The following is an 18,103-nucleotide window of genomic DNA, read 5'->3' as shown; positions in this document are numbered from 1 at the left end:
GCTTTATATCCATAAGCATTAGTGCAACTGAGAACTTACATTTTGTGACCTACCATCCTCCCACTTACGTATGTCTGTACTGTACGTTGTACTAGTTTGTCTGTACCCATAGTTACAATTTAACGTCTTCTATGCACAGATTGTTTTCAACTCCCTCTCCACCGATAATGTAGCACATTGCTCAGCTCAAGATTAACGCATATCAACGTCTAGTTTTATAAACTTATTGTCAGCTATCGCAAATGTTTCAAAGCAACTGAAGAAACCTTGCCAGCTTTTGAAACGAGTATTGCATCACTTGAAGCCTTCTTTATTCGATCTACACTGCTCAAGTTAATTTAATTTCTTTTATTGTAATCGTTTTATTTAGCTTCCACATATTACTCAAATTTCTCAATAACTCGATTTTTCTTCAAACTGATGAAAAAAGTTAAGCTCACCGATATGCGGTTAAGCTCACCTCAAGTTAAGCTCACCTCCCCACCGATATGTGTCACATTGCCCAGTTCAAGCATGACGCATTGCCCAGTTCAAGCATGACGCATTGCCCAGTTCAAGCATGACGCATTGCCCGGTTCAAGCATGACGCATATCAACGTCTGGTTTTGTAAACTTATTGCCAGCTATCGCAAATGAGGTTTCAAAGCAACTGAAGAAACCTTGCCAGCTTTTGAAACGAGCAATGCATCACTTGGAATCTTCGAAGTAGAAATCGTTTTATTCGATCTACACTACTCCAGTTGATTAATTTCTTTTATTCTAATCGTTCTATCTAGCTTCCACATATTACTCAAATTTCTCAGTAACTCGATTTTTCTTCAAACTGATGAAAAAATTTAAGCTGAAAAATGCTAATTATTAAATAAAATATTAGTCTTTGTCGACCTCTGCTTCTTTTTTTCTTGCATCATGCCTAAAAATGCTACTTTTTCCATAGTATCTTCATGTTTGTGAATATAACCTGCACATTGAATCTGTCCTCTTCCAACTGTTGCTGCACCAAGTGAAATTTAATCAAGCGAATCCAAGTGAAAATACCAAAGGAAAGTTGTCTATGAAAGCTGCAGACATTCTTGACAAGATTCAAAGAAAACCAACAAAGCAATATTATGCAATTGATTGAGTTTCGCTTTTAGCAGCATGATCGTTGCTTACTTCACAGTGTAGATTCTAACGATCTGTTTAAGCCTGATGCTGCGAGTTCGTTGTGGCAATATCGAATTGCAGTAGCTTTCGGAACACAGTTCCCTAGTCATGTGCTATGACCATTGACCAATACCTATCAAACATGGATTTGAAATCTTTGAACCAAAGACTGTTGTAGATTACAACTGACCATTCGTATTTTGCCTCGTGCCTAATCATTTCTATTGCTTCTCCTTGCGGTACTATGACGTAGGTTATTGCTCGTTTAAACAATCAAATACCTGCCGCGACATTTTACTTGACGTGTTCTAGCAGCGTAGCTTGCTTCATATAGCAGATTGTTTAGTAGTGAAGACATTTCAGTTGCATGTAATCTTTAGTTTGTAAGCTGTAGTGTATAATCTTTTATTTAAGTTAATACCTACTACCTTATTATGTTGATGTTAACCGCTATGTTTATGTTCAGCTATATCGTGTGTTTTGTTTATTAAACCTTGATTTAAAGGATTTGTGATGAATGAGTATGGATTCATAACAATTTAATAAACAGACACAGAATGGATCTTAAAGACTTGAGACCAAAACTGTTTACTGCCGATCCTCACAGTAGCGAAACCAGGAAGCTTTGGTCGCACTGGTATAGGTCATTTACCTATTATATTCAGAAGTACGAAGGTATTTCGGATGCAGATAAACTCGGTCTTCTTGTCAATCATCTTGATAGTGCAGCTTATGAGGTCATTTCAGAAGCTGGCACTTATAAAGCTGCAATTACTCAACTTCAAAGTGCATATGACAAAGCTCCTCATCGAATTTATGCACGTTATTTGCTTAAATCTTGCAAGCAAGAGGTCAACCAGACACTTGATGAATATTATCAAAAGCTCAAGCGCTTGAGTACTGACTGCAATTTCGAAGCTGTGTCGGCCGTTCAGCACAGAGAGGAATCTATTCTTGATGCCTTTATCGGCGGATTGATATCACAAGAAATTAAGCAACGTTTATTGGAAGAACCAAACCTTGTTCTACAAGCTGCTTTCGAGAAAGCTCGGTGGTTGGAAGATGCTCAAAAAAACGCTGGGCGAATAGTTGCAGAACCCTCGACGCTGCATTCGCATCAAGTTTCTGTTATATCCGAACTTAAAGATAACCTTGAAAGAAAGCAAGATACTGTTGCTGCTACTGTTTCAGTAAGATGTCCATATTGTGGAAATAAACGGCATTCTCGACAATTTTGCCCAGCCAAGGAAGCTGGGTGCTATCGTTGTGCTAAGAAAGGACATTTCTACAAAATGTGTCGATCATCTAAACTTTCTATGAATAAAAGTCATTGTTCTTCAACCTCTTTGATGCACACAGCCCCTCAAAAGACTTCAAAATCTATTGATACGAAAGTCATCATTCCTGTCACGATTAACGGTATTTCTGCCAACGCTTTAATGGACACACGATCCTCGTTATCGCACATAAGCAAGTCGTTTTGTCAACAATTGCAACTAAACCTTGAGACTGATCAGCGAATTGGTTTAGCAGTAAAGGATGCAGCTCTAAAGGTGTAGGCATATGTAAAGTTGACGTGAACTTTGGTGGTCAACTATACCAAAAAGTGAATGTAATGGTACTGGAAAATTTGCTAACTGATGTCATACTCGGTCAAGACTTTATGGAACAGCATAAAAGAGTCAGCATTTACTTCGGAGGTTCGAAGCCCACGTTACACCTCGGATTGTTGCAAGCTGTAAAGACGTCAACTCCAGTCAATTTATTCCAGCATCTAACGGAGGATTTCCATCCAGTGGGAACCAAAGAACGGCGTTATTCAATGCAAGATAAAGAGTTCATAGGATCTGATGTAAAACGACTGATGAAGGAAGGACTCATCGTGCTCCATGGCGTAACTCTAGTAACTCTCCATGGCGTGCGCAACCTCTTGTGGTTACCCAAGATAACCATAAAAGGCGAATGGTCATTGACTATAGCCAGACTATAAATAAATTCACTAGAATTGATGCGTATCCGCTGCCACGGATGCAGGACGTGGTGCAAAATGTTGCAAAGTTTAATGTGTATTCGACAATCGATATGACAAGTGCATACCATCAAGTAGAACTACCCAAATGCGACAGGATATTTACTGCGTTTCAAGCTGACGGTTTACTTTGGCAGTGGAAAATAATACCATTTGGGCTGACAAATGCAGTGCCATGTTTCCAGCGAATTGTGGACGATATTATCAAGTCTAATGATTGTAAAGGTACGTTCGCTTATCTTGATGATATTACAATCGGTGGTAAAACGCAGCAAGAACATGATGAAAATTTGTCGAAGTTTTTGCAAGTAGCTAAAGAGTGTAATTTGACATTTAATGAGTCGAAATGTGAATATTCGACTGACTGCATACAGTTGTTGGGTTATCGAATTTCTAAAGGTTGTTTAAAACCAGATCCTGACCGAGTGAAAACTCTTTTAGAGCTCCCTTCTCCAACAAATAACAAGAGCAGCAGCGTGTTATCGGACTTTTCGCATATTATGCCAAATGGGTGTCTCATTATTCTGACAAAATTAAACCGTTAATAGAAAACAGCGACTTTTCTTTAAATGGTGATACTTTAAAAGCGTTTGAAGAGCTTAAATCAGAATTGGCCACTGTGACACTTGGAGTAACCGATAAAGAAGCCATGTTTGTAGTCGAAACTGATGCTTCAGATGTTGCCTTGTCAGCAACCTTAAATCAACGAAATAGACCAGTTGCATTTTTTTCCCGATCGTTGACAAAAACCGAAAAGCATCACTCTTCGATAGAAAAAGAGGCCGCTGCTATTTTTGAAGCAGTGCGGAAATGGAGCCATTTGCTGGCCGCGCGGCGTTTCAAACTTGTAACTGATCAGCGATCAATCGCGTTTATGTATGATTGCAAAAGTCATAGTAAGTTGAAAAACAGTAAAATTTTGAGATGGCGTGTTGAACTTTCACAGTATCAATATGACATAGTTTATCGACCAGGAAAACTTAACGTGGCACCTGATACCTTATCAAGAGCGTATTGTGCAAGTTTGTCTAGCAATTATTTGTACGAGATTCATGCGAGTCTTTGCCACCCTGGGGTAACAAGAATGCACCATTATATCAAAACAAAGAATCTACCTTATTCGCTCGGCGAGATACGTAAAATGATCTCAGATTGTAATGATTGTGCTGAAATTAAACCTCGTTTCCACAAGCCGATTCAAACTCCGCTTATAAAATCTGCTCAAGCCATGGAACGCCTAAATATTGATTTCAAAGGCCCATTGCCTTCAGCCACAAGAAACAAATATATATTGACTGTAATCGACGAGTATTCGAGGTTTCCATTTGCGTTTCCTTGTGCAAATATAAATGCCGGAACTGTTATTTCATGTTTATCGCAACTGTTTTCTTTGTTTGGCCTTTGCTCATATATTCATTCTGACAGAGGGCCTGCATTTATGTCAAACGAATTTATGTCATTTTCGCACAGCAAAGGAATAGCTCTCAGCAAAACTTCAATATATAACCCTCGATGTAATGGTCAATGTGAAAAATATAATAATATTATTTGGACCGCAGTGCAACTTGCATTAAGAACGCGCAATTTTCCCATTTCAAAATGGGAAAGTGTTTTGCCTGACGTATTACATTCCGTACGTTCACTGCTCTGTACTGCGATCAATGTATCTCCCCACGAGCGCTTTATGAAGTTTAGTCGGCGTTCCATGCTGGGATCATCAAGTCCCACATGGCTCAGTACTCCTGGTCCTGTTCTATTGAAGCGCCACGTTCGCACGAGCAAATATGAACCTGCTGTAGATGAAGTAGAATTAATTCATGCTACTCCAACGTATGCTTTTGTGAGATTACCGAATGGTCGCCAGACTACTGTATCATTGCGTGATGTTGCTCCTGTGGGAGAAAGAAATGCTTTCGAAAATAGCGCAACTGATTCTGACACTTCTGTTTTCATTAATGATCAATCGTACAATGATGAAACCGTTCCAAGCGATTCACCCGTTGATAAAATGCATCACAGCAACGTGAAAAGTGCTGAACCAAACACCGAAGTTGATCGTCATTCTGAAGTCAATGAAGAGCCTAACACAAGAGAAGAATCAATGCTGAGGCGTTCTTCCCGCATAAGGCGCCCTCCTGATCGTTTGATGTATGAATGATACAAATACCCGTTTGAACTCGATTTCTTGGCAGAGGAGAATGTTGTAGATTACAACTGACCATTCGTATTTTGCCTCGTGCCTAATCATTTCTATTGCTTCTCCTTGCGGTACTATGACGTAGGTTATTGCTCGTTTAAACAATCAAATACCTGCCGTGACATTTTACTTGTGTTCTAGCAGCGTAGCTTGCTTCTTACAGCAGATTGTTTAGTGGTGAAGACATTTCAGTTGCATGTAATAACCAGCTCAGTGGCCGAGTGGTTTCGCCTTCGGCTCTGGTGCTGGTAGATCTGAGATCGATTCCAGGTCGGGTCAAACCGAAGACTTTAAAAACGGTACCGATTGTGTTCTATCCTGCATAGCGCAGTGAGAATGAGTCGGGTAATAATGTGATAACATCGTAAACCTGATACAAATTAAAAATGAGCTCTGTCGCTAAAAGACCTTAGCTGTTGTAGAGCGACAATAAATAAAACCATAACATTATTATTAGTTGCATGTAATCTTTAGTTTGTAAGCTGTAGTGTATAATCTTTTATTTAAGTTAATACCTACTACAGTGACGATCGGTGAGGGAAAGCAAGGAAAGCAGTGCTTACCTGAGCGAAAACTATGCAAAGTAGGCTATAATGACTGACTTCTAGGTTTAACTTCTTATTATTTTTATCATGTCTATTTTAACTTGAAAATTACTGTATTCGTGACTAGAATTACTCGTAACGCTTGTGAGTAGTCTAAATCCTCACCAAACCGCATGTCTTGCCTACAAATGCCAATTAACGCAAACGCTTCTGTCAGAAACAATCACTGAGGCTCCAAGGCAGGGTTGCCAGACCCAAAGTAGCTTTGCCTGCCAACTGTTTCATAAAAACCGCCAAAAAACTGCCAAATTTTTCAGGATTTCAAAAAAAACTGCCAAACTGTTAGTGATTGATTGATTGATTGATTGAATTTTTATCCTCGGACTGGGAAAGCTTCTTGCAGAGCTTAATCCTGGCAGTTTCGCATACTTGTAGAGGCTTTGAATCACTGACGCAGGCCCGGTCACCGAGATTGACAGAGTGTAGTTTCCGATTGTTGAAGTCTTGTTGCCGGGGAACTATTCCATCCATTAGATGCCGTTAGTAGTTACTTGTAGTTACTTGCCATTAGTAGTTACTTGTCCTGTTAATCAGAAAGGTCATACACCATACTATTTGGTGCTACATATAGCTCTGTCTGATGGTATATTGTCTTAATTTAACTTGATAGACCACTTAGTATGAATAATGAAACACACACTGCATGTATCAAGCTAAATTACAACAAACTTTCAAAGGTTGTATGCAGCCACATAGTTGGAGCTATCAAGCATCAACCAAGCGCAACCAGAGGAAGGTGATAAAAACCAATTGCCCTTGTAGTGCATGTTTTTACAAGTGGATGTGGAGCTATTCTGGCATCCGATGGGTTTTCACATGCAGTTATAATATCAAACAGCTGTCTAAAACTTTTGCATCGCAAATATTCTGTTTGAATAAGCTTAACTGAAGGTGATCTACAGTGGCGTATGTAAGGGGGGGGGGGGGGGGCCCACCCCAAGCGGCACGTCTGGGGGCGGCACTTGCAGACTACAATTTTAGATTTTGATTATAATCTGATAAAAAAACGCATGTCATTTTCACATGCCATATATAATAGACTGCATGTACGTTAGCCTACTGGTGAGGAACTTCCGGTACCAATTCAGCAGCTCAAGTCAACGAAATTCCTGGTAGGCTGCACAGTGACCGTGTGCTCTTCGAGACAGTAGCCTCCCGTATAGGTTTATAGCCTACCTGTATGTCAACGTGTTCTGCCCAGCCAGCCATTCATACACAGTACAGCATACCGGTAGGCCAAATACGTTCCGGTTCAAATTTCTACAAGATCTCTGGCCTAAGCTATGCTTTCAACTCAAACGGTGCGACTGCGCATCATTAACCATACCCTGTTAACACTTACTATTGGGCAAGAAAATAAATGTCAAAACCGCATCCCTCCAGCTGCCCAGTCCAACTCCAACTTTGGTTGGTGACTGGTGAGACTGGCCAGTGGCCTCTGGTGTGGAGCTTCCATTTCAATAAATCAGGAATTCGGAGTTTCCAGTCCATAAATTAAAGTTTTTTGATGGACTTTCATTAATAAAAGTTTTTGAAAAAGCTGTAGTGGTGAGTTGTAGCCTACCAGTACCGTAATAATTACAAAAAAATGCCAGTCACAAAAATAAAAAATGCCAAAAAAATGCCAAACTGCCAAACGTAATTTTCTCCTGCCAAACGCTTTCAAAAAACGCCAAATTTGTGGAATTTGGCAGGAAAAACGCCAATATGACAACCCTGCTCCAAGGTAAGCAACTATCAAAGTTGCTTATCCAGATTCAAAAATGTCAAAAAACGCCTTCGTTTTAACCAATCATCACTCGTTTTGCAAAACGTCACCAGCTGCTTAGCCAATCAGATGTGTTATGGTGAGACCAGGTGAGTCTTGCTTTCCCAGTGACGTCAATGCATTCATTCGCTAGAGCGGCTAGACTAACTCGTCAGAATGGTGCTCGTCACGGTACACAGCACAAGCATCATAATGCCGAAATAATTGTTGCTGTTTTTTGATGTCTCCTCGCCATGTACTTTAGCCTACTAGCTTTCATAGTCATGCCTTTGCCCTTTTTACAGCGTTGATATAACGTTACTTCGCCAATGAACGTTCAGGTGCGGATGCAATATTTAGTTCGTTAAGCTTCTATACGCAGGAGGCAAACTTATCCAGCTTTTTGTACAAATTGCTTGCGGTTGTAATGTTTAGACCTAAGTGTTAGCTTTTGTAGTGTAATCAATCAATCATTCAATCATTTTATTTTTCGTCATTAACGCGTCCGGGACGAAAAAGATACTAACTACAAAAATCGATATAAACCTACCAGCACGTTAACGAACGGGAAAAGGTGGCAAAACCTTGAAAGGTTTAAAACGTGCCTGAATGGAAAATTATGTAGTAGCCTAGGCTATATATCAGTAGTTAGCACGGCCACAAAACCCAAAAAACAAATAGCAAAAAATAAAACAAAAACAGAGAGAAGCACACATGTAGTAATGAATGACTGCCTATGTAGGAATAACTGAATATCTATGTAGGCCTAACTGAATATCTCAGAATGAACATTCATGACGAATTAAATATTTAGACAACTATTATTTCATGTCTAACACTGGATTTTGGTCCTGCAACGTTAAAATTAAGATTGTTCATGACTTCTAAACATTAAATGGATGTATGATCACGACATAGGCGAAGCACAATTTGACAGATTTTTATGTTTGATTTGTTTTGAAAATGCTCTCAGAGCGCACCAAATTGGAAGTGTTTTTCAAAAATTTCTGGGGGAGGACCCCCCGCTGGAAGTGTTGCCTTCGGCAACACGCCTTCGGGCTTCGCCCGACGGTTACGCCCTTCGTGCCCAGGCCTACTACATTGCTACAGCATATTTCCAAGTTGCTTTCCCAACGGTTTAAGCCACCGAACGTCGCTGACCTACTACCTTATTATGTTGATGTTAACCGCTATGTTTATGTTCAGCTATATCGTGTGTTTTGTTTATTAAACCTTAATTTGAGGATTTGTGATGAATGAGTATAGGATTCATAACAAAGAGCAGTTTACTTTTTACGTATTTTCAACGTGTAGCACTCATTCATCCACACGCAAAACCTTTGTTGTCGACATGATCATTCGCACGCCAACGTGCGCTTCGATGAAGATTATCCTCTCGCTTGAACATCTTCTTTGGAGACCCGGATGTTAAATCACTGAATTGGAGCTTCAGCCATAACTTCAGTTCACACTGGTAAAAAAACAAGAAAAGACTTTTCATTTGTTTTTTTAATTTTTGCAAATTTTCTCATTTGCTTTGCCCGTTCAATCACATTTTATGAACCTAACTTGATGCATTAGGCACGCCTATTTATCACAGTGGTTTTATTGAGTATAGACGTTTTTGTAGCCTGCGTGTTTTTCAAAACTTACCCTGTATTCCGAAGTAAACTCGTTGCTCACTCAATCAGCTAACAATTAAATTAGCCTATTCTAGTAGTAGCCTAATAGAGATATGAGGTGAGATGTGCAAGGGGTGTTGAAAACATTTCGGACGGATTTTCGAAACTTCACTGAAAGACTATAGGAGTCCACAAATAGGGGGGGCGATCTAAACTTCGGCCACTAGACCTTCCACTCTGGGTCGCGAAATAATTTCAACTTGCCATAAATATAATCATCACGTCCGCGAAGTTGTTTGCTATAATTTAATTCTCATTGCATTGTTATATCATGTTGGTTATTGTAAATGTATCTGTGTAAAATAATCAATGCAGCTCTAAATTGTGTTCGCTGTAACAAACAGAAGTGAGAAGAAAAACTACGAAATCAAAAAACTAAAATTTGTCAGCAGAAACGAAATTTCAACTGTTCTTGATGTGCTGACTACTTTATCACCAGGAAATCAAAGTTTACAAAATAACAACCATATAATGACGTCACTGAATACCAACAAAAGACAAATCCACAAAACGCTCACAACGAAAACTTCTAGTAATTTGCATTGAAGCGCTGATGATGCTAAAATTTGTTCCGAAACGAAATCAAGATAAATAATTTTTGGTCGAAACGAAATATTTCTTAATTTCAAAACGGAACGACATATGTTACAGCGAGCAGGCCATTGCTTTAGATGTCAACAGGAAATTTTAAACATCCTTTTTTTGCAAACAAAAGTGCAACAGTAGGAAAAGAGGTCGACAGTCAACGTCATTTCTCCGCCAAGCACAACAAACACTGGATTGCAGAAAAGTAAACAACAAAATTTGGTAAAAGACTGAGATGTATGAAACGACTCAGTGGATGACGTCAAGGTAAGCTGTTGTCAGGGTTTAAGAAGTTTTTTAAATTAAACAAAATCTCCACTCAATACAAAAACAATGCAGTAGCCTACAAAAAAAGAAAAGAATGAGGGCACAGTCAACGAAGGTTATAAAATCGTGCGAAGAAGGCGCGTGTCCAATGGAGTTCCTGATTGTTGTTCTGAGAAAGAGCATGTCACGAACTCGTGATGTGCTCAAGGGCGCTCGATTTGGTGCCACAATGACTTTCAAATCTTTCCAAATTTTGCTAAATTGAGGATAACATTCCATATTTGGCGACACTAATGGACAATGGAACCCGGGCAGAGGCAAACATAATAAAAAGAAAAAAAATATTTTTGAGTTAAACTATGAAATTGCTGATCATAGTTTTACAAATCATTCAAAACAATAAAAACAAGATATTAAACCAAACTACTACAAATCATCTGAGGTCATTGAATAATTTGTTCGATTGGGAAACATGGAAATCATTATTTCGATAACTTTGTGAAAGACAAAGACTAGTTAAAAAACGACTTTATAGCTTTCAGCTTGTGACTTCGTCAAAGTAAGCAACAAATTGGACGTTTTTAAATTCTGGGATATATGCAACAATTTCCCAAACATTCCTCTCAGGATCATAAACCTCCACAGCGTCTGATCCTCCTCCAGCGACGTATATTTTCCCATTTGAAACACAAGCTCCATGATAGGATCTTGCATAATTCATCTCCGTAACATTGCTCCAAGTTTGGTTCCGTGGATCAAATCGTTCGACAGATTTCAAATTTCCTTTGTTGTTTCTCCCTCCTATTGCGTATATTTGGTCATTGAGAACAACACCTGCTAGATCATACCTTGCATCTTTCATTGAAGGAACAATATTCCAACCACGTTGGCGAGGATCGTGATGTTCAACTGAGTTTAAGAAACCATTGTTGAAACCACCAATTGCATATATTCCTCCGCTGGTAGAAATTAAGGCGAAATGAGAACGTTCTTTATTCATGTCATCAATCCTGTTCCATTTGTTCTCGTCAATGTTGTAACATTCTCCAGATTGTAGACCACCCCATCCACCACAATTGTGAACACAATCATCGAAAACAACAGAAGCACTACTTTCTCTCCTTATATTAGTAGAAGCTAATTCCTTCCAACCTGACGCCTGGTCATCCAAGTCCAATCTTTCCACTGCATTGGTATTCCTTCCACTTATGATGTAAACTTTCCTTTTGTGATTCACAGCTGATCCCTCTGTGTGATCAAACAATGTGTTTGGTAGATTACTTGTTTTTTTCTTTACGACATCATACTTCCATACTTGCTTTCCATCAAATGCAATAAAGCATGTTTCTGCTTTATGTTGCTCAACAATGGCTTGATTGTTTTGTTGAGCTCGAATTCGGGAAAGTGTTGATCGAACAATAGTTTTGGTACAATCGAGACAATTCATGATCAATTCTTCTTGGCTGACAACATCTTGCATGAAATCCAAAGATAATTTTTCAAGTTTCAATAAACTGAAAAGCTTAGTCAAGTGTTGCTTACGTGCATCGATGTCATGTTTGATCCATTCAATCATTCCATGGAAAACAATTTCCTCAGATGTCACATGTTTATCTTTCATTTCAAATATTTCTTTGATGTTTTCAAATTTGAATTCGTTAAATTGTTTTTCCTTGATTAGACTTTCAAAGTTGTTTGCAATCACAAAATTTGCTTTTTCTACAAGTTTGTCAAGATTATACAACTTTGAGTATGATCGAATGTGTAGACAGTTTGTTACATCAATTTCCTCAAGTAAAAACTCCACACAGAATTCCTTCAAATGAGGAATCCCCATGTAATTTGCTGCTTCTAATAACTCAAACACATTCTCACTTGTGATTGTGATGTCACAAGTGTAAATGAAGTTTAAAACAGCTTCAAGTGTTTCTTCAGTCACTCCTTGGACATTTCCTTCTCCTTCATACTTTTCCTTCATTTCCACGGAAAACATTTTTGAGAAAAATATTGAGAACACTCCAAGGATACATTTGTGACCGGCAAAGTCATTAGATCCAGCAGTTAAAGTGACATCACAATAGTTTTTCATTTTGATTCTGTCATTGTTCAACATTGACAATATTTCTAAAGCGTGATTACTTTTATAGTTTTTCGATTTCATTTTTGCAATTTCTATCTCAACCAAACTGATTATGTTTCTGCAAAATTATAAATATCCAGTAAAGCAAAAATTAAATATAAAGCAACAAATGCTTTTTCATCCGCTACGAAAGATTCTTCTGTTGATTTGTACAACATTTGCAAAGTTTTCAGAATGAAACCAACTGGAGGTGGCCATGATGAAAGTAAATTTGAAAACCACGATCCAAAATTTTTGACGTTTGGTTGTATTTGTGGTGTAATCGAAAGTTTCTTAACCAATTAAGATTTGTTTTTGTTGCAACAAATCGATCTAAATTTGTTTCATTATCCAGAGGAGCAGTTGGTTTCATGTAATACAAAAAGTTGTTATTTAATAAAAAAACGAGAAAAATACATCTTGGAAAATTTCAGGTCTTAAAAATATTCTAAAATAAATTCTAACACAAAGAGTCAGTCAAGTTTTTCTAAACCAGGGGTTCCCAACCTTTTTTACATCGTGCCCCCCTTTAAAAATTTTGAAAAATCAATGGCCCCCCTATTTTTTCAACCGTTTGAAATTTTAAGAAACGTCATTTTAATTAAAAAACTTGTTTATACAGTAACCGGTAGTTAGAATGATAAAATGATATAAATACAACACACAATAAACATGATAGTACATTAATTAGTTATTACCTATACAGTTATTGTGATGGTTGAGCCTGTTTTTGCTCTGACGATGTCTTAATTGCTGGTTTGGTGGTGGAAAGAGCGAGCCGCATGTCATATTGAATATCCAAAACACTGCGCTGCTTTGTCTTCAGAAGTAATATTGTTGAAAACTCAAAAACATATATTATTATTTTGAAACAACCGGGAATTAAAGACCATTTCATAAAGATTTGGGCAAAATGTACTTGTGTTTTTATTAGATTTTAATTTATTTCTTTTGTTATATAGTGTTGGAGTGGACTTAGAGATGATAAATTTAAAAAAATATTATTTTTTAATTTTTTCCAAATTTCAAAATTTCCCCACTTGAAAAAGGCTCATGGCCCACAAGGGGGCCATGGTTCCCAGGTTGGGAATCCCTGTTCTAAACTAATTCAATTTTAATTCAGTTTTTCTAAACTAAATTAAAATTAATTGTTAAACTCAGCATTAAGGCCTTTGTGCCAGCACATGTATCAAATTAATGGGTTATAGGTAAATTCATTGTTTTAAGTTAATGAAATCATTAACTTAAATCTAACTTAATGTGAAAGAATAAATTTGATTATGCTTCTAATCTAAACTAATACAACCTGCATCTTAAATGAAAAATAGACAAATAAAACCTAACAGCCAGACAGCATTTAACAATCATAATAACATGAAAATAAACTAAAAATTACAAATGTTTTCGGCCATACACATGTTAGCCCTATTCAAGTAACCAAAAAAACAACAAAAAACTATAAGCAACCTGGTTGGTATTGCTAGCCTGTTGCTTTCAATTACTAGATCGCTGGCCTAAGATGTGTAATAAGTTAGTTACCGTTGCTATTACTCCTATCAATCGTTGTCGTGGTTTGCTTAGAATTATAACGTCACACCCAAGGCCGAGGGAAATTGCAGTATTGAAAAAGTCACAAAATTTGCAATTAACTTTATGCTTTTTATTTAAAAAATAAACAACTTTAAACTGCATCATTTGTTTACAAAAGTCTTGTGTGGTTCATATGGGAAGCTTTCATTCGAGTGACTAAGTAGCTGTAACTATCGCTGGATTATATCAATGTTTATTGCATTATTTACCTATTTGGCAACCTTGATAGGTAAATGGTTTTTGTTAGTTTTTGTGAAAGTCGCCTTTTCAATTTTGTTCACAACTTAAGTGAAGTAATTAGTAGTAATAGTGCTAGTACGTGGTTTAGTACGTGGAAGTAATAGTACGTGGTTTTAGTAACTTTAGCGGGTTTAGCATACTTTATTACACACAAAAATATAACATAATTAAAATAAAATAAACTGAAACGTTTTCGACACGTACGTGTGTCCTCATCAGGAGTTAAATCTGCAATACATAAAATGAAAAATCGTAAGATAAATTTGACTATGCACTGTAACGACACTCTGGACTGAAAAGCACAAACTGAACAAATGATACAGGAATGATTACGAGTAAATTATGCGGTGAAAACAGATCATGTGAGGTGTAGACTACAGGCATTGGACAAACAATTAGAACACACACAAAAAGAACGATGAGCCACAGGCGAATAACTGCCGGTTGAGAGATGGATTGTTACGTTTGATTCTTAAGGCTTCCATGATCTTAGTCTGAAATTCAGATCTGCCTCGAGAGATGATTTTAAATTGGTCGATCGAGACATTGTCAGTGCACGTTTCACAAGAGGCGGTGTGCTCTTTAATTGCACTTTTAGTTGTTAAGTTTGGGTTTAAGTGCTCCCCGGCCCTTGTCAACAAATGTTGTATACCCTTTCTAGGAAAAGATTCAACAAGTTTTGCGAAAAACCTACAGCTAAACTTATAAAAAAGAAATTTTCATGTGGCATTCATCCTGTATATAAAACATTTAAAGTGCACCAATATTTTCAACTGAAGTCGCCTACCCCCTTTGCTCTTTCTTCGAATGTTGTGTATAAATTTAGTTGTTTGCGTGACGCAAACCAGACATACATTGGTATGTCAACCAGACATTCGTTGATAAGGGCCGGGGAGCACTTAAACCCAAACTTAATAACCAAAAGTGCAATTAAAGAGCACATCACCTCTTGTGAAACGTGCACTGACAATGTCTCGATCGACCAATTTAAAATCACCTCTCGAGGCAGATCTGATTTTCAAACTAAGATCACGGAAGCCTTAAGAATCAAACGTAACAATCCATCTCTCAACCGGCAGTTATTCGTTTGTAGCTCATCGTTCCTTTTGTGTGTGTTCTAATTGTTTGTCACATGCCTGTAGCTTACAATGCATGTGATCTGTTTCTCACCGTATAATTTACTCGTAATCATTCTTGTATCATTTGTTCAGTTTGTGCTTTTCAGTCCAGAGTGTCGTTACAGTGCATAGTCAAATTTATCTTACGATTTTTCATTTTATGTATTGCAGATTTAATTCCTGATGAGGACACACGTACGTGTCGAAAACGTTTGAGTTTATTTTATTTAATTATGTTATATTTTTGTGTGTAATAAAGTATGCTAAACCCGCTAAAGTTACTATGTTTTATTTCCCTATGGTTCAACAATGCAAACTTTCTACCAAAGCTTTAAGTGAAATCAATTTAAAAAATATGCCAAAAATTCAGAAAAGTCTGGCAAATTTCAAAAATCTGGCACCACTGAAGCCGGAATCAGCCAGTTGTAAACCGAAGAGTCGGATTTATATACAGTATATTATTTATATACAGTATATTATTATAGTATATATACAGTATATTATTTACAGTATATTATTATTATATTATTTACATTATTTACCTATCTGGCAACCTTGGCAGGTAAATGGTTTTTGTTAGTTTTTGGAAGTCGCCTTTTCAATTTTGTTCACAACTTAAGTGAAATCGATTTAAAAAATATGACAAAAATTCAGAAAAGTCTGGCAACTTTCAAAAATCTGGCAACACTGAAGCCAGAGTCAGCCAGTTATAAACCGATTACCGAGGAGTCGGAGTTGTATATATTTCGCTCGACTCCACAGCTCTGGTTGCCATTAATTACTTCGTGCAGTAGAGTTTTTTAAAAATGGCTCTATCTTGTAAGTAAACTTCAATTTTAAAGTGATCTTGATCTTATTGTTCTTCAAGATCAAGATCACACAAAAAAAAAGTGATCTTAGATCAAGCGCATCTCTGGGTACAGGGGTAGATGATCCGATCCTGCTACCCCAGACCACTCTCAAACAACAACATGTTTGTTTTACACAATCACAACAACGTTGAAAAAAACAACGTTTTCTCGTATTTCTGCGTACGCCACTGCCCAAGTAGCAAATTCAATGATTTTAATTTCTACCTCCCAACATGGCTCCGCGTGCTTTTTCAATTGTAACTTGGTGTTTTGGTGTTTGTATGTTGAAAGTTTAGCTAATCCAAAAAAGCTTTAATGAAATCTTTATGAGGCCAATCAATATTTATTACAGTCTCAAATTATGAGGTTTTGATTATTGAAGATAAATGAAAGATAAAAATATTGCTCGATATTTTATAGTTCATCGTCTCATGATGGAGCTTTGTTTTATTGGTCATCAATTGCAATGATTATTTTAAATCAACGAAAGCGGTAAATCATATAATATGTTATGGCTATAAATAATATGTTAGGCTTTTATATTCTCGCTTTCTTGCAAAATTCATTTCAGCAGTTAGTAGAATAGTCCTTTACCAAATGTTTGATGAAAAACGTGAAGCATTGTGAGGAATAAATAAATAATCATGTTTCTGAAGTGATGAAGTTCAAAACCAAGTTCTTTTTCAGCTTGTTAATTTGCGCGATTGATTCTTTAAAACATCGCTTTGAAAAACGCCAAAGGCCTAATGTGACTAAATTAAATTTAGAAATTTTCTTTCGGTCAAGACAAATTTTTAAAAGTGAAAAAGCATCAGAAATTTACTAGAACGTCTTGAAGATATTGTACGGTAACCTACTATTTCCAACCTTTCTGCTCAAATCGAAAAAATCTCACCTCTCTTAAGTTAATGTTATGTCAAAACATGGAAAACACAAAAGTCTGCACTATGCATTGATCATTCTTCTTCTCTCGTATTATCCTTAATTATCAAGGCGCCTGTCGGTTCTGCCTGATGTCAATGGAAACTATGCTCTTCACAACATAAGAAGGTCTGAACAGCTGCAGTCCTTGATTGTTATATGTGCTGCTGTCTATACCTCATTGCACGCACAAGCAGCAATCTCTACCAAGCCACAAGGCAACATATCTGCACCAAACCGTTCTACACCAGTGAGCAGACGGTCACGCATCCAGTGACAGGCTTTTGGCACACCGTCAGCATGGGCGCTTCTCTATCACATATCAACGCAGTATTCTAAAGCTAAACCACGTGATTGCTTGGCTTTGAATCTTTATCCTCGGGCGGACAAAGCCTTGATTGGTTATTCCTGGTAGTTTCGCATACTTGTAGAGGCTCTTGACACAAGTCTGGTTACCGAGATTGACAAAGTGAAGTTTTCCGATTGTGTTGAAGTGTTGTTGCCCGGGAGCTATTTCATCTACTAAATCGAAAGTAGTCCTGAAGTGCGTTGCTCAAGCGCGCACCCCGAGAATCGAACCAGCGCCACTTGAGTTGGGCGCAAAACCACTGAGCTAATGGGGATTGTTCTCAGCACTGAGGGGCTAGCATCGATAAAAGTAAAGTCCGTTTGATGAGCTCGGCAACTTTATAGCCATAAGCATTAGTGCACCTGAGAACTTACATTTTGTGGGCTATCATCCGCGCACTTACGTTTGTCTGTACTGTACCTCTTAAAAACATCTTAAAAACAAGGCTTTGAAATCAAATTTTCCCCAAAAACTTATCAAAGAAAAAATTCAACTTGCTGAAAAATGGACAGAACGGATACCTAAACCCACAGAAAAAAATGCAACCAAAGCCCACAGAGTAATCTGGCCTACATCTTTTCCTAATTTACTCAAGACCACCAACGCAGAGAAAAAACTACAGCCCAATCAAATGATGACATATAAAAAGCCAAGCAC

General features: G+C 37.5%; 2 protein-coding genes across 2 annotated transcripts; one reads left to right on the top strand and one right to left on the bottom strand.

The window, feature by feature from the left end:
- Nucleotides 1–1,703: 1,703 nt before the first annotated feature.
- LOC145783572 (uncharacterized) lies at nt 1,704–2,705 on the top strand. Its single transcript, XM_082595468.1, has one exon. It carries the CDS (start codon nt 1,704–1,706, stop codon nt 2,703–2,705), a length of 1,002 nt encoding a protein of 333 aa, XP_082451594.1.
- Nucleotides 2,706–9,295: 6,590 nt separating this feature from the next.
- Nucleotides 9,296–12,419, bottom strand: LOC145783571 (kelch-like protein 12). The gene has a single exon (XM_082595467.1). It carries the CDS (start codon nt 12,417–12,419, stop codon nt 10,797–10,799), a length of 1,623 nt encoding a protein of 540 aa, XP_082451593.1. The 3' UTR covers nt 9,296–10,796.
- Nucleotides 12,420–18,103: the final 5,684 nt, after the last annotated feature.

This window comes from Aplidium turbinatum, chromosome 14, assembly GCF_918807975.1.
Source record: "Aplidium turbinatum chromosome 14, kaAplTurb1.1, whole genome shotgun sequence".
In the NCBI taxonomy this organism is placed as follows: Eukaryota; Metazoa; Chordata; class Ascidiacea; order Aplousobranchia; family Polyclinidae; genus Aplidium; species Aplidium turbinatum.
This window is presented reverse-complemented; position numbering and strand designations above follow the sequence as displayed.